General features: G+C 41.6%; 1 protein-coding gene across 5 annotated transcripts in view; it reads left to right on the forward strand.

Annotated features, from left to right (window-relative positions):
* AK5 (adenylate kinase 5) overlaps positions 1 to 23,329 on the forward strand; it is a gene marked incomplete at its 3' end in the record, with an annotated part of 166,652 nt that overhangs the window by 75,745 nt on the left and 67,578 nt on the right. For all 5 annotated transcript variants that reach the window (XM_081143612.1, XM_081143614.1, XM_081143613.1 and 2 more), the window contains exons 7-8: positions 10,443 to 10,533; positions 17,520 to 17,596. In XM_081143612.1, the coding sequence (XP_080999738.1) occupies positions 10,443 to 10,533; positions 17,520 to 17,596 (168 nt within the window). The remainder of the gene's footprint in view (positions 1 to 10,442; positions 10,534 to 17,519; positions 17,597 to 23,329) is intronic.

A 23,329-nucleotide genomic window follows, 5' to 3' on the forward strand; every position in this document is an offset into this window, starting at 1 on the left:
ATGGTTTACTATGTGAGACATAGTTTTCCAGACTACATCTATCTCGGATGGCCTTGTTAGCAGTATCAGTAAACAGTTGATAAAACCGTTACACTGTACACTTAGATGAGAGTGGAAAACCCATTTCAGCCCAGAATTTACAAGCTGACAACTTACTCCTACACAGAATCACAAGCTCAGACCACTTGTGATGAGTAAAAGAAAACAATCACTGGGAATCAACACTGACCCAGGGAAATGAGAAAAGTCACCAATCCATCCTAAACAAGAAAGGCTGTTATTCCAGTTTTGAAAGAACGTAAGAGATAAAAACAAGCCCAAAAAAGGTTTTTTAAAAAGTTCATAAATAAGATTTTGTTCTACTTACTTTATATCCATTCTATAAGCATGATTTCTTAGGTTTAAAGGTTAAGGAAGTTCTAAAGAAGCTCAGATAATAAGGAAAGGCAGAGTGAAGACTTAATAAGAACACTTAAAATGTATGAATTCAAAAAAATAATTAACATGAAATGTATGTATTCTCACTTTAGAAGAACAAGAGATTTTTTATCTGTACATTTTAAAGGAGCTCTAGAAATTTTTGATTAGTCATTATTGATGTATTTACTTGAAAGCTGTATTATCAAAAAATTTATGGAAATAATACATGGGCATGTTTTGTCTTGAATTGTATTCCGTGGCAGCAGAGACTCTGAGGGGGGCTGCTGAGGGAGTGCTCTCAGAGGACACCTGCCATGGAGACAGGGAAATGGGAGGGCAGGGAAAGAAGGCAGACAAATAACTGGCTTCAGGAGCATCCAGCCTCAGCCTGATCTCACCAGCAGCTCCATTGAGGAATTGCACAGAGGTAGCCCAGGGATTGGGGGCTGCTGCCAGGTGGCAGCCTTCAGCCAAGAGCCTGGGGTGAGCTGTTAGCAGCCAACACTAGTTAACACGGAGTGGATGTTCCAACCTTGTATGTATATTTGTCTCTCTCAGTACCTTCTCCATGTAAACATCCTCACACTGTCAAAGTGGCACAATGCCTGTCCTCAGCAGGTCTTCAATTAAATAGCTAATGGGTGAACAAACACATGGATAGATGCTACAGAAAAGACGCCAAAGAACGAGATAATAAGAAATAGATAATAACAACTAGCGTTTATAAAACATCTGCCATGTGCAGACGCCATGCATGGATTATTTTGTAAGGTAGGAACTGTTGAGCCTCATATACACCTGCAAAAACTGAGGTGGGTGTGTTTTCCAGAGCCACATAGCTGATAGGAAATAAGAGCCCACCTCTGCATACCAAAATGCTCAGAAATAAGGAAGGTAAAATAAGTGGGGAGAAACAAATACTGAAAATCACTGGTCTTCAGTCATATATCCCTTCATAAAGGCTTTGTTTTCCTTTAAGGAGATGGAATCAACAGTTACATCTCCCGCCTTCTAAAAGGCCAGGTATGTAGATTCCAAGATGGTTCCTGAATAAAAACTAGAAATTCTAGAATCCTTGGATCATGCAAAGTGGTTGAAACATCCAGAAGATTTCCATTCTTTTTGTCTGTTACATGATAGGTTAACCATAGGATATACAGATATATACTTACACATTCTAAATTGGTTGTTTATGATCAGGCCTGGCTATAGTTAAAAATAGGCTATGAATATTATTGGGAGTTATGAGATTAAAATGGATGTTCCTCCAAGGCTCAAAATCCCATGAATCTTATGGGGGAAAGCCTCTAACACATTTGGGGCCTTCCTAATGACCTGTAACACATTTGGGGCCCTCAGCGTAATTGCTCGTTTGCTCTGTGCCATATATGAGGTGACCGACTTAAAGTTTAAGCCAAATCCCTCTGTAATTTGCTTGATATAATAAAGAAAAACCTAAAATAACACATTTTAAATGAATGCTGATATTATCTCCAAGTGTGATAAGTAGCTGGCTGCTTACAAATCTTTACAAATTACATATCTGAATTTTAAAAAGAGAACCTATATTGATTTCTTTTCAATATGTGCTCAGAGGGTTATGGTCCATGGGTGCTCGGCTGTTTCCCAGCTGTGTCATTCATGACCAGGCAGACGCAGAACCAGAATCTGCACAGGCACAAGAATGGTTCTGACAAAGTGCCTTCCAGCTGTGTTCATCGTGATCAGGCAAACACAGAACCAGAGTCTGCACGTTCATAAGAATGGTTCTGACTCTTCTGACAAACTGCCTTCCAGCTGTGTCAATCGTGACCAGGCAAACACAGAACCAGAGTCTGCACATTCATAAGAATGGTTTTGACTCTTCTGACAAGACAGCTAAGTAGGTCATGATTTTATGCCAAAAGGAAATGGACTTTTAGTGGCCAAAAGATTTTTTTATGTTCTGTGGAAACCTGTTATGGTGATCTAGTGCTAATGTCACTGCTATAGTTTCTCATTCCAAATGCATTACTTTACCCACAATCTCCCATTTTGCCTTGCCAACCAGGAAATAGTGGTGGGGTTTCTTTTAAAATGTTTTAAAATTCAAGAAAGCATTTATGATACAGTTATTACCAGCTTTCAGGGTAAACACAAATCTAGCCTAGTTTTTAGGGCATGATTTTTGTAATACCTTATACTTCTTTTTGAGGCAGAACTATTGAGATAAAAATGCATTTATTCACATATTCACTTGCACAGCACCTCCTCTAGGTTGGTGACTGCTTGGTTTAGAAGAGATTGTGGAAAAGTGAAAATGAGGCACAGATTGGGGACATTTGTTGCTATTGTGGTTTTTATTTCCCTTATCAATGCTATAATGATGTTTATAAAATAAATATAAACCACGGGGATTTTCAAAAAGCAAAAGCAATAATGAGACCTAGGAAGTTGTCAGAAAGAGATGTAAATCATTTTGGACTTAAGAGAATTTATCTCATTTTTAAAAGCTCCTAGAGAATGTGATTCTACATAGACAACTACTGGCTGCTCCCCCAATAGAGTGATACTAGACACTTTTTTGAGATTTACTATGCACCAGTTCTACAGTAATCATGGATTCTCTTAATCCCTTTAGCCATCCACAACCACATGACACTGGCACGATGGTTATCACCTTTTTATGGATGAGGGAAGAGACTTAGAGAATCAATAACGCCTCCAGAATTACACAACAGGTAATGGTAGGGCTCAGACTTGAATCCAGGTGGTCTAGCTCCAGAATCTCACTCTACACCTTTTCACTTCCCTTGAGCATCATGTGGTCAAAGCAAACCGTGCATTGTTGCTGACGTTGAGAAACCTAATTCTCCAACCAGATAAAAAATAGTGTAGATCTGGCTGAGTGTTTTCTGATTCATAATTTGTTACCAGATAAAGAAGAATATCTTGACTAGATCTGGTGGGGCAGCCAATAACCCGGACAAGGACATCTATTAGCCTTGATATTTTGGGCTCAAAGGCCCTTTCTCTTATAACATTTTCTTTAACCCTCGATCCTACCCGCCCTACACTCCTTCTTAACCCCCCTTCCCTCTCTCAGAAGAGACCAACTAATCCTTTCTCCTCTGCTGTCCACTGTGCTTTTCCATATAGCGCTCTTCCAGCCCTTTGTCTATATTGATGCCAGGGTTCAAGCCAATGTTCCCCTCACTGGACTGTGAACTCTTTAAGGGCAAGAGTCCTGTTTTACTGAGCACTGAACCTACAGTGCATGGCATATAATAGGTGCACAATAAGTAATTTTTAATGAATGAATTAATAAAAGCTTCCCAACACTCATAGTGTCACTTTCTCACTTACCTATAATAAAGTTCCTACTTGGACAGGGAGATGTGACAGCACAATCCTTTGCACACTACACCCACAGCAGATGTTAAGTACTCAGTAAATGTTTGTTGAGTAAATAAAAACCAACCATGAGAACCTTCTGTTGAGCTTACAAACTGAAGAATTTACTAGGGAATAGAGAAACTGATTGTAACTCACAGCTTTTAAAAGACACAGGACCTAAGAATACCCACAAGTGATCCTTAAATTTGGAGTTCCCTCAGTAATTTTCCCTTCATCCCCATTGGGGGGAGGGTGGTACATATGAGGGTCTAACTGCTCCTGCAGTGAGGGATTGCAGTTGAAGGAAGAACAGAAGACCAGAGACATCCTAGGAGAGTTCCAGCGTGGTGCTGGCCCCCTAGGCTGTGGGGAAAAAGGTGAATTCTCTACTTTAAGAAAAGGGAAGAGCTTTGTTTGGAAGGAAAGGGGTCCTGTGGGATGTGGTGAAATTTCTGTATGTCCTAGGAAGTCACTCTGCCATTTTGTAAAAGCTGACACGTTGCCTTTGCGTTTGTGGGTTCAAAGCCGCTTCATTCTATGAGCCTGAAGGCTGCATTTGAAGTTGACATTCATTTTGTTTTTCTCTGGCTCAGCTTTTTGCCTGGAGGCTTCTAACAGACTTTTGTGGACTTTGGTCTCCATTGGGAAAAAATAAATTAAAAAAGAGAGAGAGAGAGAATGAGCCTGATCTTCCTAGGGCCTAAATTAGCCCCGAGTCACACATCTGGCTCTTAGGCAGCGCAGCGGTTTTTTCAGGCTTCCAGGGCACCACTTAACAGCTCTGTAGCAGGAGACACTTGAGCACTGGAGAGAATGGAGCCGGTCATTAGGAAAGGTACCAAATGCCACACGAGGCTGAAACTTGATTTCTGAGACTGTTAACTAGCTTAAGTTTGGAAGTTTTCTTGGCAAAGTTTTAAATCTTTATCCCAGCACCTTGTAGTTTTATACAACCTCAAATTGCTGGGATGCTGGGAGGAAATGAGAAGAGAAAATAAGAAGGAAAATGGGTATTTTAATTAATTGAATTTTCTGTTTAATTCCATTTGATGAGTATTTGTTGTCTAACTGCTGGGCTCAGAACCCTGCTAGGTGCAGAGGAGAAAAAATAAGAACTGCACAATGTGATTCTTGTCAACAGTGAGCATATCTTGTATATTCTTCTTCATTTTCTTCTTTTGACCTTTCTTTATCAAGTCTTTTAAAAATATTTTAGTCCTTACTAGTGCCTTAATAACTTTGGAAAAGCTAATGATTCAGTCTTCCCTCTGTGTGGTTTCAGTGCTCAGCATATACCTGGCACAATGTAGTTGCGCAGTAAATCTTTTTTGAATTGAATTGCATCATGGAGGAGATGTAAGAGACTGGATAGAATCTATACTGATTCTAAGACACATTCTAAAACTTTACTTATTTGACAAAACCCATTACATCAGTCTATTTGCCGAGCTAAAGGTCTGTTTTTTAGTTCACTTTTGCGTGAGAAGCAATGCAGCACGTAGTAATATCATCTTAATGAAATATTAAACCCATTTTGGCATCTACTAACTTATTCAGCAATTTAATTATATTTCACTCTTTTCCCAGCTTTATTGAGATATGATTGACATATAACATTGTATAAGTTTCAGGTGTACAACATGATTTGATGCATGTATTTGTTGTGAGAGGATTACCTTAATGAAGTTAGTTAGACCTTCATCCCCTCACGTAATTACTTTGTGTGTGTGTGGTGTTAACATTTAAGATCTGTCTCAGCAACTTTCAAATACATAATATAGTCTTGTTAACGGGAGTCAACATGCTATACGTTAGGTCCCCAAATGTTATTTTTCTTATAACTGGAAGTTTGTGTCCTCTGACCAACATCTCCCCATCATCCTCCCCCACCCCCCAGTCCCTGGAAACCACCGTTCTACTCTCTGTTTCTGTGAATTTGGGTTTGTTTGTTTTTTACATTCCATATGCAGCCACTTAATTTTGAATGTGTTCTATCACAGTGCCCACTATTCAGTGAGCAAAACATTGGGCACTTGATAACCGTATATGACCGAGACATGGTCAGAATGAGAATATCTGTCTAGGTCTCTACCTGAGACTGAAAATTTTAAATAATCAGCTACTGCAACTGCTTACCTTTCAACTCAAGAACTGTCCCAGATCCCAGTTCTCACCACCAACTTGGATTATTTAGGAATAGATAATATTTTCCCTCATCAGCAACCTTATGCCATGACCTGCAGTCTAGCGTCTTTCTTGTTATGGGTGGGCTGGCTTTGGATCCACTGTCCCTTGATGAGACAACCAGAGCAAGGAGCCCAGGGAAAGGAGTCTGGGATGCTGCCTCTCAGACAGAGGCAGAGCCCACGCCCTGGCTGGGATGTGGGAGACGCAGCGGGGCCAGGCCAGGCCTCAGGTGTTGTGGACGGAGCCCGGGGGCAGGACCACAGCTGGTGCTGCGGGAACTGCCAACCAGAGATGGACCCAGGTCAGAAGTCTGTTCTCCTAACGCCAGACAGGCCCTTCGCTGGAGGGCAGGCCGACTCATTCGCGGATTGCCGAGGGAGAATTGAATGGTGATACAAGGAGAAAACCAGAATCCACTCTAGATGACTTCAGTCCTCTCAACAAACGAAAAGGCGCGCTGTCTGCAGAGAGGAGTTTTAGAAGGCTGCTGCGAGGGACAGCCAGAATCAATAGTAGATAAAGAGGGCTGGGGGGCAGTGGCCAGCTTCCTTGTGAAATGGATAGCTTTAATCTAAAGACTCCCCAGGGAGATCTCTGTTTGGAGTTGGGATGTCTCCTGCCTCGTTGCCTGCTCTTGCTCCTTCTGATGCTCCAGCCTGCAGGGTGGTTCCTCTGCCAACAGCCACAGCCACAGCCGCAGCCACCCAGCATGGTACACACATCAAACAGAGAAATAAAATCACCTACGGGGGCCCCAAGACAGTCAAGCATATGTGAGTATATTGCATCTGGACCTGGCTTGGCTTGGCTTCTGAGGATTCTTAGAGGTTTGTCCTAAGAATGCTCCTAAAAGCCAGCAATTTGTTCTGCAAGTGCCCACTAAGATGCTAGACTGCCCAGTGGAGCTGGCAGCTGGCGCTGACAGCCAGGGTGGGGGGTGGGGCTCACAGTTTGATGTACACAGATGTGGATTCGGTCCTGGGCTCAACCACCTCCATGACCTTGGACAAGTTATTTAATCTCTGAGGCTCAGTGCTTAAATCTGGGGATAATGACAGCCCTTCTTAATAATATTGTAGGGACTGAGTGATAAAAGTGTATAAAGAAAACCTCTAACAAAGCATGACACATAAGAGACGCTTTTAAAATAGTAACAGTTCCTTGTGCTTCATTCAGCGCCCTTTTGTTACTGAGCACAGATGAGCCTGAAAAACATCTTCGGAGCTAGTGTAGTAAGAGGAACCAAAATTACCTGGATTTAGCCTTTTTTTCTAGGTCTCTCTAGCAGGATAAGTCAGTCATTATTACATTGTTAAGGTTTCAAGTTAAGGAAGAAATTTTTCCTTAAACATGTCATAACTGTTGTGACCATTTTCTCTGGAATCTCTTCATTGTGTTGACTTTTTCCCGACAAAATCTCTAGATGCTGTGTAGAACCCGAATAGCCAGTGAAGGAAAGATTCTGTACGAGGAGCTGAGAAAAATAACTTTTACTCAGATATCCAGAGCTTCCTAGTGTTCTGTTCTCATCGCTTTGCATACCAGTCATCTCTCTTTTCAGATTGATCTTCCTTCTCAGTTTGCCCTTCTTTCATTCTGTTGGGAAATATGTTCTATGCATCTCAGTTCAGCAGGGCCATTCCACAAGAAATCTGCTCATCCAAACATGGGATTGACTTGCCTTTTTCCAAGACAGAAGATTGTCCCTACCCACCCCCACCAAACCCACTTAGGTGTTTCTCTTTCATATTTTGTGATTAATTATGAAGCTTTAGGAACTTGGTTCTGCAGAATAATGTTAACTATCATTACTCCACTGCTGATAACTACAGATTTCACTCCATTTTTAAATTATTACTATTTTAGTGCAATCTCCAATTTTTGTTGGAGGAAAAGAAAGTCACTGTAAAGAGAATACAAACAATCATTTAACGGGAAGTCTCTAAACCTATAAAAAAGGAAATTTGGAGGGTAAGTTATTTGCATGTTGAGGGATCTCTGGTAGCAAATGATGAAATCCCTTACTGGAAATCAGGGAGAAGTAAAAAATTCAGGAAACTGCTTTGATGCTCAGAGAAATGATACTTATGGGATATGTAAAACTGAGGCAAGGCTAATAACAGTGCTAATTTATTTCCTTCTGAAATGATGAGACAGAGAAAAAATGGGAGACAGTCTTAAGTTTAATAAAAAGTAGAATCTGGAAAGAGAGGCTGAACTGATAGTCTTCCTTTCAGATGTATTTAGGGCATTTTATAGACCTAACCTCCTAACAGGTGAGAACGCAGGAAGCCCTCTCTCTGTGGAGATTTGGGCAACTATTGCAGCCTGAAAGCCAACAGAAAACCAAAAACACTCATCTCTGTGGATAAAAATGCACACTGTCCTGGTCTCCTGCGCCTCAGATGGGTCCTACTCCCTATACTATAATTTCCTTTCCTAATCGACATATTTTGTATGATTTTGAAAACTGTTACATTTGTTACTCAAATTATACCTGTGAGCTAACTAGGGAATTTGATAAGCATCGCATTTTGAAATCTTCAGTTGACCTCCCCAGACCTCTTACATTAAGTGACATAAAACAGATTATGCAGACCTTGTCCTTAGTGAGTCCTTTTTCTCAGAATAAAGAGAGCTTTGTTAAGATTGCTAGAGATTACATAACAGTCACTGAAAAGATAACATGCCTGTCCAATCGCAGAATCTCAGAGCGGGGAGCCACCTCAGACACCATCTGGTCTAGTGACACACCGTTATATCTGCCCACTGCAGCTTGTGTCTGCCTCATGAAATGAAAATAAACTTTTGTTCCTAGAACCTTCATCGCCCTTTTTACCTATGCTACCCCCTGCTGTCGTTTGTATTTTGAAGTTAACAGCATGCATTTTTACAGCTCAAAACCTTAAAAAAAAAAAAGTAAAGAAAGTATCGCTCCTTGAGTTTCAGAACACTGTTTAGACCTAAAAGCTGAGAGCCTCAGTGGAGGTGAGGGTTTCTCAACTTTGGCACCACTGGCATTTTAGCCTAGATGTTAGAATTAGCAAAGAAGGACACTGAAAGTTACTATAACTGTATTTGAGATACTCAAATCTTAAATAGGAACAAAGATATTTTTTAAAAGACTCAAATCAGCCCAGCCAGGCGTGGCTCAGCAGTTGAGCATCGACCTAGGATCCAGGAGATCGAGGTTCGATTCCCAGTCAGGGCACATGCCCAGGTTTCAGGCTCGATCCCCAGTGGGGGCCGTGCAGGAAGCAACCCATCAATGACTGCCTCATTGATGTTTCTATCTCGTCCTTTCCTTTCCTCTCTCTGAAATCAATAGATTTAAAAAAAAAAAAGACTCAAACATCTAAAGATGAAAACTACAATGTCTGAGCTGAAAGATACCCAGGATGGGGTTAACAGTATAGCCATACAATGAAGCACTACTCAGCAATGAAAAGGAATGAACTATGGATACGACATTGACAAATCTCAAAGTACTTGTGCTGAGTGAAGTAATCAGACAAAAAGATTGCATGCTGTAAAAATTCTTTTATATGAAATTCTAGAAGGGGCAAATGATTTATAGTTACAGAAAGCAAACTAATGACTACCTGATAGGGAGCAGGAGGAAGAGATTTCTAAAAGGTACAAGGAAACTTTTGGAGTGATGGATATGTCCCCATTTTGATTTTATTGTGGCTTTCCAGATGTATACAGGTGTCAAAACTCTACACTTTAAATATGTGCAGTTTATTGTATGTTGATTATAACTCAGTAAAGCTATTTTTAAAAACTAAAGAGAGAAAAGTGTGTTTAGAAAAACACTGCACAGCTTGGAAAACAGGGGACTTATAAATATAACCACATGTTTTCTTTAAAATGTTGTAAATTTTAGAGAATGGTTAAATATTTAAATCTGTAATTTATATTACATCTAAATCTCTAGTGTCTATAGACTACATCTATTGTATAGTATCTACAGTATCTAGAATGGTAACTAAAATTTGGTTTGGAGTTTCTTTCTTTCTTTCTTTTTTTTGGACAATGCATGAAAAAAATCTTTCCCCCTGTTGTTTAAAACTACATATTTTCATGAGTTTTTTTAATTTAAAAAAAAAGCAAACAAAACTAAGAGCCAGAAAGACACAAGGCAGATTTCAGTTTTCCTTTTTTCCAAGCTTACTTGATAAATTAAGAAAATTCTACACTTTTTTTTTAACCATAATTGACCATACTGTTGCCTAATTTTGCAGTGATGATTTACTCCCTAACACTCTTTTCTATTTGATACAAGGCCTGGCCTAAAAAACTCTCTAAGAGTCTGATTAAAGACTCAAGGGCTATAATTCCCGGGCTGTAATTCTGCTTCATTAGCAATACAGCTGTGTGAAGCATGCTCATTATTTTTTGGAATGAACTAATTTGTGTGTTCTCTTGTTCCCGGCTTGTGTGTCCTGGTTTTCCCCCAGTTCGATGCTGACCGAGATCAGGATGAGGTCTTCTATGACATCAGCATGGCGGTGGACAGCAAGTTGTTTCCAAACAAAGAGGCTGCAGCAAGTAAGTCACCGTGTCCTTCGAGCAACAGTGTGTCCTGACCACCTGCCAGATGTCTGGGGCTTTGTAGTAAGGTTGGGGCTCAACAGATTGCTGTAAGGTGTTAAGGATAACACTGTCCTCAGAGCTTTATACTTTCTGGTCTAACAATAAAGGTACAAAACAAAATAGAAAAGAAGGCCCTGATAGTTACTGCCTTTCTTCCAGTCATTACATGTGTAAATTAGCAGGTAGTCACAATGTAACATAAGACCTATGTTACTATAATTGAAAAAAATCTAATCAGCATATACTTTGTTCATAATTCAAAGTTATAATTCTTCCAGGACTCCCTAACCCATACAGATCTCTCAGTTGTCTCCTCTTGGATCTGAGGGCCACTCCCACCTGACCCAGAGCCCCTGCTGTGGCCCTGCCGCTTCTCTTCCCAGTACCCTCACCTAGAAGTTTGACATTGGAGGGTCATGCAGAGCAATCATACCCCCCTAGAAGGCAATTCTCACAGTTCTGTCCTTGACCCTCAATCACCCTTCTTTACTGTCTGGGTCAACTCAGTGTCTCTCTTGGCTTTGAGTATCAGTGCTAACTGAATGACTCTCAAATCTTTGGTCCTGATCTTCTGTCTCAGTTATGGCCTCAGTGGGTAAAGACCAAAACGTTCTGGGCTGTAAAGAAAAAGGCTAAACACTTAAAAATTTAAACCATATTTAAAGTTCACTAAGAGTAGCTCCAAAGAAAGGCAGGATAAAAAGGCAAGGGAGTAGTCTTTCTGGGCAGACCCACAGAGCACAGATAACTGAGGAAAACTCATCTGCCTAATTTTGCAGTGATATTTACAAAAAGGCCTATTGCAGGGAGAGATGAGATATTGAGAAACACGTAAGATCAGGTAAACAGGACTGCTGCTGCTCTGAAAAATGCTATGACACCTGTGATTTTTAAGTTAATATTTATTTAGAACACTTATTAGGCCTCTAACAATAAATATTTAGTTGCTAGATCTCTTCGGTTTGCTGATGGGGTGGAGGAACTGATTCAGGCTGCCCTTTGTTTAGAAATGTAGCATTTTGTGGCTTTCAAGTGACATTTTTCCAAGGTGCCCTCGTCCCGCAATAACAGAAGCTGTGCAGGCTTCTGTGCTGGTTGGTAAACTGCCTGAGGACAGTGCCTGCCTTTAGCAGAGGTTTCAAGGGCCTACTCTTTCCTTTCTGCACCTCCCTGCTTTTCACGGAGGGTGTTGGTGCTCATGGCTGCAACTCCCAGTAGCTCCTTCCACTCCATAGTCCTCAGAGCTGGGTTCTGCTCCAGTCTTCATATGAGCCTGTTCTGTCTCTGACAGCCCTTGGTGAGTGAAGTGAGCCTGGGAGGGACTGTGGTAAACTAGAAATAAACGATGCCTCCTCTACAGGAGGCAGCCGCTTCACTGCTCCAAGCTATTGTTGTCATTAAGGAATGGGCCAGTGTTGCTAGATCCTTCTGTCTTTCAAGAGAAAACAGAAACCTGCATTTGTAGGTGAAATCTCCAGGAGTGGAAACATCGTAGGTGACTCACCCAATTAAACAAGTCTCCTCTGCTCTGTGAATTGTCGGCCCCCAGGTCTTGTCCCTTTACTCTTTTCTTCTCTCTGAACCATCTCAGCTTCCCTGCGGCTCTCATATCACCTCCATGTGAATGCCTTTCAATTCTTTTAGATTTTTAAAATAAAAATTGTATATACTTAAGATGTGCAGCCTGATGATTTGACAACTTATAATATACCTGGGAACTACATAGGGAAATGATTGCTATAGCCAAACTAGTTGACATACATAGTTACCATTTTTCTGTGTGTGGTCAATGGCACCCGAAATATATTCCCTTAGCAAAGTTCCAGTATTCGAAGAGCATTATTAACTACAGTCATCATGCTGCATTAGACCTATAGACTTACTCAGCCTACCTAACTGCAACTTTGTACAACTTTAGCAAACATCTCCCTGCTTCCCCCCTTGCGTGCCCATGGTAACCACCATTCTCTGCTTCTACATGCTTGACTTTTTTAGATTCCACACATGGATGAGATCATGTAGTCTTTCTCTCTTAAGAGAGTCAGGCAAAAATGCCCCTACCCTCACAGCCCACACTGATCATCAGTTCTCAGGGACACCTTGGGAGTCCAGTCCTTGTTCTGAATCCCCACTGCACTCATCGAAGGCTGTGTCATTCCTTGCCCATCCCTGGCTTCTCCTGTCTGTTGTAAATCTTGCTGTTGCCATGGGGATCCTCAGAGAATGCAGCTCTGATCACCCTGCCTCCCTGACAAAAAAAAATGAAACAAAGCAAAACTTTCAGTGACTTCCCGGCAGGCTGAGTACCAGTGCCCTTCACCTGGCGAAAATATCCTTAGCTTTCCTACAGTGGTCCTGTTCCCTCTAAGGCAACACCTCCCCCAACACCCACACCAGCTTCCACCAAGGTCTTGGATACCTCAGGTGTCTTCCTGCCTCTGGCCATTTGCACAAGTTACTTGGAAGTGCCTGGCCCTCTTTGCGTCACTGTACTCTCTCAACTCCTAGTCCCGTCCACCACCTGGTCAGATCCTACTTTGTATCTTAGATTAAGTGTGATTTCTTCAGGAAGCTTTCTCAGGCCCCATCGCAGAGAAGATTAGGCCCTTGAGTGGTACCCCAAACTTTTCCTTCAGGGTATTTATCACAATTGTGATTATATAATTAGAAATATGATTGTTAAGAATCTGTTTCCCTTTTCAGAGTGCAAGATTTCACAAGGACTGTGTGTGTGTGTGTGTGTGTGTGTGTGTGTGTGTGGTTTGATATCCAGTGTGAATCTCATAGGAGACGGCATATAAGACCTTTCCCTTCTGGTCACCTCATCTGGGCCACTCATTGGAGTATGCTGACTCAAAGCCACACCAAAATTTTCTTTGGCTCCAGAGCAGAGTGTACATTTGCTGCCTCCATGCCATTCCCTGAACCTCTGCACCCTTCCAGCCCATCTGCAGTGTCTCCCCTTCCCTGTAGCCCTCCATTAATCCTTCTAGCAAAGGCACCTGGCTCCAGCATTCAGTCTCTCTGGGCCTCAGAGAGTTGTTGTTAAGAGTAAACCGTTTTGCATGACCCAAGGACACAAACAATGGTGTGGTGAGGGACTGGGAAGGAGGGTAGGGCGGCGGGGTGGAAGGGGTTGATGGGGAGAAAAAGGGACATCTGTAATATTTTGAACAATTAAAAATATAAATAAAAAACATAAAATAAAATGCATTAGTTTCAGGTTAAAAAAAAAAGAGTAAAAGGTTTATGTGTATAAAGCATGTGGCCGTCACGTTGAAAAGACTACACATATGTTAGCATCTTTGCTGAGGATTTGAGAGGTCACAAGGCAGACCACGTCTTACACAATACAGCTCTTCCCCATTCCCCTGGGTCTGTTCCTGCTCTCCCTCTCTCTTCCTCCCTCCTGTTACTAACACTTTCCACACTTGTTGGAATTAGATGGAATTAGAGCTGGATGCTGGAGGCGATGGTAATGCCTAAGGCACTCATTGAGCCTTTAATGTTTGTGGAGCAAATGAAGACGGTCCCAGATCTGCAAAAGTAAAATGTAAATGTCCCTTTACTCATTTTTCAGTCCTTGGGCACCTACATATGGAATGCATAGAATTTCGAAGTATCCTTCTTAGAATCAGAGATGAAATACGTTCTACCCAAAGCTGCCCATAGTTTAGTGGAAGAGACAGGACAGGAGAGACTGCTTTCCTCACAGGGCAGGTGAAGTGCTGGAGGAGTTCGGTCTACCTGCCCTTCACTGCCCAGCGAGCCCTGCCTGGAGGGAGTGGTTTTTTATTTGGTACTCAAAGTGGGAGGAGGACCTTTCTAAAACTTCCAATTGAAGATCCTCTAGGAGGGAAAACGTCTGTGACATTATCCCAGAAAGCAGTGTGTTAGCCTCCTGGTACCTCTAAAGCCAGTTTGTGTCATCTCCCCGCTTAAGAAGACAACCTGAAAATACTATTTCCAAAGACCATTCCGCATCTAAGTCTGGTGACACTGAGTGCTCCCTATGGGGTTTTATTTCAGCTCATATTTTTCTCTGTTATCTATAGAAAGGATATTTTTAAAGATGAAACGAAATCAAGAAATTCAAAATTGGGGGAAATAAAAGCCATACTATCACTTTTGTCAGATGTCCTAATTTTGCTCTCTTCTTTGGGTAACAAGATCATTCGTTGAAGTTGTTTCATATGTTAAATTGTCCAACGAAAGAAGGCAAAATGTGTGCATATGGCTATATTTACCTTCCTATTTTATATGTCAGACCTTAGACTGTTATTCAAGATCCCATTTTCAGCAAACCAAGCAACCAATACAAAAGAAAATGAAAGCTATTCAGTCATTATCTGAGCTGATAATGATATCCTTTGTCTATTGCTTTCTATGGTATATTCGTACTGTTGCCAAGAGCAACAGTGTGTCAAGAAATCCCATCCCTTTATCATACAATAAAATTCCTGTTATAAGCATTTTATTGGGAAAGCCAATCTTTTCTTCCTTATAAGCACAGGTTGGTTTTTAAAAAAAACAAAGATCTCTTCATTCTCTCAGTGAAAATCATTTTCTAATAATCTTGTTCCAGTTTCAAATAATAATGTATAATATCTCTTAACTGGGTTGTTTATGAGGCCCTTCACTTTTTACTTTCTTTAAGCAACCAAAAGAACAGTTTCTAATTAAATAAAGTAAGTAGGACACAGGAACTGAAACACCTATATGTTTAACAAGCCTTTGTGCTCATATCATGCCTCTCACTTCATATGAATCACTGTAAATATATATGTGAGATGAGGGAATCGTTTGAGTACCTATCACCACTTCCACGAGGCAGTGGTAAATACTATCCATACTGTGAAAGTAGTGAAAACTAAACAAAATTGCCATCCCTTGAATGAGGCTGTCACTAGCAGCCCCTCGATTGCCACAGGCTAGAGCGACAGTCTTTGATTCTACTTCCAATTCCTTCAGTTCTGCAGCCACCCAGGGACACGCCTCATCTTCAGCCATTCACTGCTCCTCATTTTCTCAGAATGGAGAAGAGATGGCAGATCCTCCAGGTCCTCTCCTGTCGAGGACTAGAATGAAAGATCATATTTATGAAGCCATTTGGGATGGCTCCTGGTTAGAATTTGGAGTCAACAGGCTGTGTTAGGAGAAATGGGGCCTATGCCCTCTGTCGTTAGCTTACTCACTTTCTGCATGACCTTGGCCAAGTAATTTAACTTTTCTGCAGCTCATTTTTCTCTTTTCTAAAATGAGGGGGTGGGATTCTGTGAAATATTGGTTCTAAGATGTCCGGGCTCTTATAATGGAAAAATAATGCATTTTACTTCTAACATCTTCACTGCCTCACAACGCATATGTGCCAACTGGTCTTTAAACTGGGCTTTGAGACAGTCAAGGATCTTGGCCCTAAGACACATCTTTTACATTTTTTTATTTGAAAAATACCAGAATCACAAAGATAAAGTCATTATATATAATAATCCCACTTTTAAGAATTATATATATAATTAAATTTTTTATCACCCTTCTAGTTTTGCTCTGTTTATAGCGTGTGGTACATAGTCTCCCACACTCCATTCTAGCGATCACCTTATTAACCATGAAATTGTCAAGGGCCTAGAATTGTGCACACACCCATGCAACCGTACGTGGCAACTCTACAGTTAGTTACTTTTCCAAAATGGTTTCACAGGTCAAGTGTCTCCATTTTGGAAAATTTTATCGTCCTTTGAAAAAATTTTAAAGATACAAACAATAAACAATAGCATAACAATGAGAAGAAAAGAAAAAGAGAAGGTTCAGAAAAGACTATGTGAGGACTGACCTTCATTCTCTTTTTGGGAGAAAGTAGGAAAGCAGCCTCCTGGAGGGGTCCATACCTGAGAAGAGTGTGCGGTGCTTGACGTTTTTATTAAAAATCCATCTTCATTCAACATTACTCATTGCATACTGTGGCCAAGAAGTATTTGGCAAGGCCAAGTTTAAAATGAAATGTGGGGTAGTTTGTTTATTTTTTTATAGGGCGCATAGCGTTTTACGGGCAGCACTGAATTCTGTCTTTCTGGCTAGTTAGGTGATAACTACAGGGGTAGGCAAAAGTAGGTTTACAGTTGTGAGTTTATTCTTGTATTATTATTTATTACAGTATTATTATTTATTACAGTATTTGTATGACAACTGTAGACCTACTTCTGCCCACCCCTGCATTTCCCAGCAGGAAAGGGTGCTTAGATGAGGACAGTGAATCAGTTGTGCTCCGGGAGCCCCATTATGAAAATTACCAGTTTAAGTTTGAGCCGTTGGGGATTACCGGGTAAGCAATTCAATGTAACCAGTAGTACTGAGAGAGGGAAAAACCTATTAATACCTTAAGTTGACCTGGTTTTTCTCACCTTCCGGGACTAAGGTGATACAAAGGCTGGAGGAAAAGCTCAGGCTTTCATGGACTGAGCCAACTCAGCATTTCTTATTTCTAGGAAGCCCTTGCTCTTCCCCCACTCTGGAGTTTTCTCATGATGTTCTCTCCACCTCAGTTTCTAGTGCACAACCTAACCTGCTCTCCTTCTGGACAACCCTGTCCACCCTCACAGTTCAGGCTCATGGATCAGTTCCTTATGAAGAATCCCACTTCCACCGTCACCTCCACTACTAGTCAGAATTAGTAGCCCTTTCTTTTTGGTTTCTGAACCTTGCTTTTGATGAATCCATCTCCTTCACGAGATTGTCTTTTTCTTAAGGGTGGAGACAGTGTCCACAGCATTTGCATTTTCTGTCTGCAGGCCAGACAGTTCCTGGCAGATGGGAAGAGCCTGGAAATGTTTGCAAATTTAATGTAATCATAAGGACAATATGGAAACCTAGTGGGAGATTGTTTGCTTTACAGACATACACAGACAGCCTCCATCAGGTAGTCTTTTCTTTCCTAATCCTAGGTTCCGGTGACCTTGATCCTTCGATGATGTTGGACTCTGGAGAGATGATTGACACAGGGTCTGATTATGAAGACCAGGTAATTAAAATCTAAAAACATTTCTCTGTTCAGGTATTTTTAATTGTAGCCTTTGTTAATGTGTCCTGAAAATTAGAATTATAAATCATTTTGAGAAATGTTTACAGTAACATATATCCCGTGATAAATCGTAGTAGCCTACAGCTTTCATACATTAAATTTGGTCCTTTAGCTCTTCCTTACCCACGGATCCAAAATAGTGATTAATTAAAGAAAGGTTTGTGGTCAAAAGTTACATGCAATAGAAATGAAGTTACATGAGTTATCTTGCCTTGTGTCTCTATCCCTTAACCCATAGGAAACCAAAGGTATTTAGTAAGCATTGCCTACAGGTTTGGCGATCTGCTTTTCTATTTCTAACCTTTGAAAGGGACTGGTGGCCAAGGACACCACAGCCAGGAAGTTAAATATATTTCCTGTTTGAACAACAGCAAAGAAATGTATCTGTGTCATTTTCCTCTCAGCAGAAGAACTCTCTCTACTGCTATATTTTAATGTTCCAAAAGAGTTGGCAAATGATCCAATTCTGTAATCAGGCTTTATTTTTTTAGAAGAGTAATGTCTGAAACTTGCTCCCACCTCTCATCAGAGCTCCTCTGCAATGGCTGAAAGCCAGGTGAACGTGGGCTGGGATTTTTTTTCCCTGTCTTCAATTAATACATGTCACAAATAAAGCAGATAGACCTGACCACTCTCCAATTTAATGGCTGGCTACACATCTCATGTACATATTCAGAAGCTATTTTCACAAGCGTTAAGTTCTCTTTCCTTATGTCACAAAGCAAGAAGTTATTGATGAGAGTGATATAATGGTACATATAATATTTTTTAGCACTGATTGGGCACTTAATACATACTAAACATGGTGCTCAGTTTCTTAATTTGATTATCTCACTAATTCCTCACAACATCTTTAGGAAATAGGAATTATTATTTCTCTTTCATAGATAAGAAATTAAGCAAAGAGTAATTTGCTGGGTTATACAACAGGTTTCCCAGTGGGGAGCACATTCCCTGCCTCCCTTCTTAGCTTCCAAAGGCAAGCCAATAAAAGGATTTCTAATTCTTCTACTTAATGTGTGATTTTTGGTAACTTGCTAATAAGTCTTTTGAGATGATGATAATTCCACTAAGAACTGTTGTGGTAAGTAAGGAGTGCAAATTACCTCGTACAAACCAATGCTCCAAAAATGTGAACATCCCTTTCTTCTTGCCCCAAACTTGACTTAGACTGAATTTTGCAGGAATGGGTGTCTTTCTGTGGGTGACAGAGGCCACCATAGCTTCAGCTAGGTGAATAATAATTGTCTGAACACTTCTGGTTTCGACCTGGCATATAGGCAGTCAGAAGTTGCCCCTCTGCCCTAACAACAAGTAAAAGGCTGAATAAACTGAAAAATCGACAATTCTTAGGTTTGTTAGAGAACTGAGATCACAAGGCAAACCCCTATACCCAAAATCGGCAAGACAGGCAGGCAGAGTCAGAGAATCACAACTTAGCGGGACAGAAACCCACCGGCCCAAACTGTAATCGACAAATTGCTGGAGGCTCAGTGTGGGCAGGCCTGAGAGTTCAAAACTCCAGGGGGACCCGGTTAGAAAGGTCCCCACACTTCTGTGAGTTTTGCTTCCTGGAACTTGACCAGGTTCCCACAGTGGGTATCAGAGAAAAATCTCCTTGTGCTTCTGGCCGGGGGAGGGAAAAAGGAACCATTTTGAAATACCCAGAGCACTGTGTTCTTCTTAACAAGGTCTGCTCTCCGGAGAAACTGTTTTACCGGAACCGTACCTGCTGGTGCTTTAGCAGAGCCTAACGACTAGGGGAAGGGAAATGCCACCTCCCACCACCTCCCGCTGTTCTGCCCCCACCAAAGGGGGAAAACACCTAAGAAGTGCTGGTGAAGTTTACAGCTCAAGGGCACAGGCTCACCAGAAGACCAAGACCTAATCATAGGACTACATGCATTTCAGAGAACACCTCCCGTCCCCCCCTCACACCTTGCCACTGCATTACGAAGTTTGCTTACTGCATGCAGTTCCTTTTACAGAGTACATTGTGCCCAGCTTTCAACCAAAAAATTACAAGACATATTAAAAAGTAAAAACACAGTTTGAAGAGATAGAACAAGCATCAGAGCAAGAGTCAGATATGGCAGGAATGTTCAACTTTTATCTGAAAAGGAGGTGTTTTTTTTTTAAATTTGATTAATATGCTAAAGGCTTAGATGGAAAAAGTAGACAACATACAAGAATGTATGGGTAATGTAAGCAGAGAGATGGAAATTCTAAAAAGTATCAAAAAGAAATGCTAAAGATCAAAAACACTGTAACAGAAATGAGTGCCTTTGATGGGCTCTTGAATAGACTGGACATGGCTGAGGAAAGAACCTCTGAGGGTGAGGACATGACAATAGAAACTTCCAAAACTGAAAGGCAAAGAGAAAAAAAGGCTGAATAAAAAAAGAACAGGATATTCAGAACTGTGGGACAGTGACAAAAGGTGTAATATGCCTGTAATGGGATTACTGGAAGGAGAAGAAAGGAATGGAAGAAATATTTGAAGCAATAATAACTGAGAATTTCTCCCAAATTAGCGTCAGATACCAAGCCACAGATAGAGGAAGCTCAGAGAACACTAAGCAGGATAAATATATTTTTAAAAATTACACCTAGCCATATCCTATTCAAACTGCAGTAAAAGATAAAGGGGAAAGATCTTGAAAGAAGCCCAAGGAAAAAATTGCTTTTCTATAGTGATGGAGAAATAAAGACTTTCTCAGACAAACCAAAATTGAGGAGATTTGTTGCCAGCAGATCTGCCTTGCAAGAAATGTTAAAAGAAGCTCTTTAGAGAGAAGGGAGAGAATATAGGTCTGAAATTCAGATCTACATAAAGAAGAGAATGTATAAGCGAAAGTAAGATAAAAACTTTTATTTTTCTTATTCTTAATTGCTCTAACAGATAGCAGTTTGTTCAAAACAATCATAGCAACAATGTATTTGATTGTACATGCTTAAGTATAAGTGAAATGAATGGCAGCAGTGATGCAAGGGACAGGAGGGAGGAATTAGGAATGTTTTGTTATTGACATAAAGGGCGAGAGAAAGGTATACCATGCTAACACTCATCGAAAGAAAGCGGGAGTAACTAAATTTTAAAGCAGACTTCAGAGCAAGGAAAGTTATCAGGGATAAAGAGAGACACTACGTAATGATAAAGGGGTCACTACCCCAGGAAGGCGTATCAATCCCTAATGTAAGTGCGTCCAACAACAGAGAATCTTCTGGCTCACTGTCCACCCACGTCCTTGAGCTCATCTCTTTCATCTCCCCCGGGGACCTTGATTTATTCATGGGCATTGCTTTATCTTTCTCAAGGCTCTCATCCTTGAAGTACCTTTTTCTCTGTCTACCACCCCTCCAGCCCTACTTTAAAGGAAGAAGGAGCCATGAACAGGTGCCAAGTATCACAGAAATGTCAAGTGGAAGACTATCTTTCCTCTACCCTTTCCTTCAACCACAGATTTGGTGAAAGAGAAGGCCCCTCCGATGATTCTGTGTTGTCACCTCCCATTCTGCCCTATAAACCAGCGTCTGCCTGCTCTGTTATCCTAAGGGACCATTAAAAATCATCTCATTACTGCCAGGTCAGGAGGATTAGCTCTCAGTTCTTACAAGGTCTGGGGCCCAGGACTACTGCTTTCTCACAACTCTTGGCTCCCTTGGCTGATGCCACCTCTATGGTCATTCCTTTCTTTTTCTCCTTCCCTAAACATGGTTTTTCTGCCTTCCTCTTGAAACACTGTGTTCACCAAGTTCCATCATAGGACCCCTTCTCTCACTACACAAACGCTTCGTCTATGCCTTCAATGTTATTAGTGCACCTATCCATTCATCTAATATTGAGAATATTTGATGTGCCAGGCTCTACATGAGGTACTAGGGATACAGTGGGAACAAAAGAAGACACAGTACCTACTATCCTGGAGCTTATAGAAGAAATAGATTATAATAAAACAGTCACATAGATCTGTAATTAAGACTGTGTTCAGGGCTTGGGAGAAGTACATAGTGCAATGTGGAGATGGGGTCAGTGAGGCAAATTGCACTTGAGTTGAAATCAGCAAGATGAGTTAAGAGGTAACAGAGTATATGTGACAAGGTGAGATAAGAAAGTATAGGGAGTCAAAGGGATGGTCAGGCGGAGGAAGCAGCATGCAGAAGCAGAAAAGCAATCTGAAAGAAGGCGAGTGCGGCTGGAGTGCTCCAGGAGGGGAAGGGCTGTTTGAGATGAGCCTGGAGATGAGGGCTCTCTGTAAAGCAGGTTAGGTGTTGTGATTTTATCTTGAGAGCAGTGGGAAGCCTTGAAGAGCAATTTTGTTTTGTTTGGGGGAAGGGAGTGGGATGGTGTGTCAACATTATATTTGTGTTTTAAAAATAAATGTGCTGGCTGCAATGTGCACAGCACTTTGGAGGAAGGCAAGAATGCATCTAGGGAGTCCAGTGGGAGGCTGCAGTGGTCCAGACAGAAGGGGGTGCTGCACTGACTAGAGCAACGGTGGGAGAGATGGACAGGAAGGGATGTATTTGAGAGGCACTTGTGAGGCAAAATCAACAGGACCTCATGTCGGGATGGTGTGAGAGCCAAGGGGAGTGAGCTGTTGAAGATGATGCCTGGGTTTCTCACTTGCACAGCTGGGCGGATGGCAGTGGAATTCACAGAGAAAGAACATCAAGAAAACACCAGTTCCGTAAGGAAAGAGCGTAAGTGTCATTTTAGACATGCTGAGTTCAAAGTGCCTTAATGCATTCAGGTAGAGAATTCGAGTGAACAGTCAAATATACAGGTCCGGTGCTCAGGGGAAGGTCTGTTCACTTGTGAGCTGCTGAATAAGGTAGAAGCTGGAAGCTGTCAGTGGGGATGCACAACCCTTGGAGAAAGAGAACAGACTTGAGAAGGGAAAAGAGGGTCTAAAGCTGAGCACCGAGGAAACTGACAGGCCGGGTGGAGGACCGTGAGGCAGCAAAAGCAGATGAAGAAGAAGCTGATAAAGAGAGAGGAGGGAAATGGGTAAAGTCAGTGGGGTTCCGAAAGCCAAAGAAAACAGTGTTTCAAAAAGCAGAGGGTGTCAAATATTGGTGAGGGGAGGAGGGGGGAGAGAATGGAAAATGGGCCGTCTGTGGAAACATGGAGGAAATCGTCCACCGTACAAAGGGCTGTTGGGGGAGGTGATGCTTGTTTGTTTGTGATGGAAGATACTTAGCCATGTTTAAAAATTATAGGAAGGAGCCAGTCCTTGGGGAGGTGGAGAATATGCGAGAGAGGGGGTTCCTCAGAGTGCAGGGGGGCTGGCTTCTGAGGCAGGCAAAGGCCACATGTGGCTCAGAACAAGGACGATGGATAGGATGGGTTTGTGCGTGAACGCGGGGAGGTTGCGAATTCCTCTCCGATGGTTTCTAGAGCCCAGCTGCCCATTAAGACTCTGAGGTTTGAAGCGCAGTGGAGGACTGAGCTGTGGGGCCCAGCGGAGAGCGAACTACGGAACCGGCAGGACAGGCGAGCAGTGCCTGTTTGACATCAGCGCCTGAAAATTTATTTTTGACCAAGCGCTCCTTTTGCCTCTTTCCATTCATTTGGTAAATATTTATTTTAACTGCACTTCCGTAGTGTTATTCAGCTTCTAAAGCAAGAAGTGTTACATTTAGCCAAAACGTGTTATTGATAAAGCTGAT

Source organism: Miniopterus schreibersii (genome assembly GCF_964146895.1).
Source record: "Miniopterus schreibersii genome assembly, chromosome: 8".
NCBI lineage: Eukaryota > Metazoa > Chordata > Mammalia > Chiroptera > Miniopteridae > Miniopterus > Miniopterus schreibersii.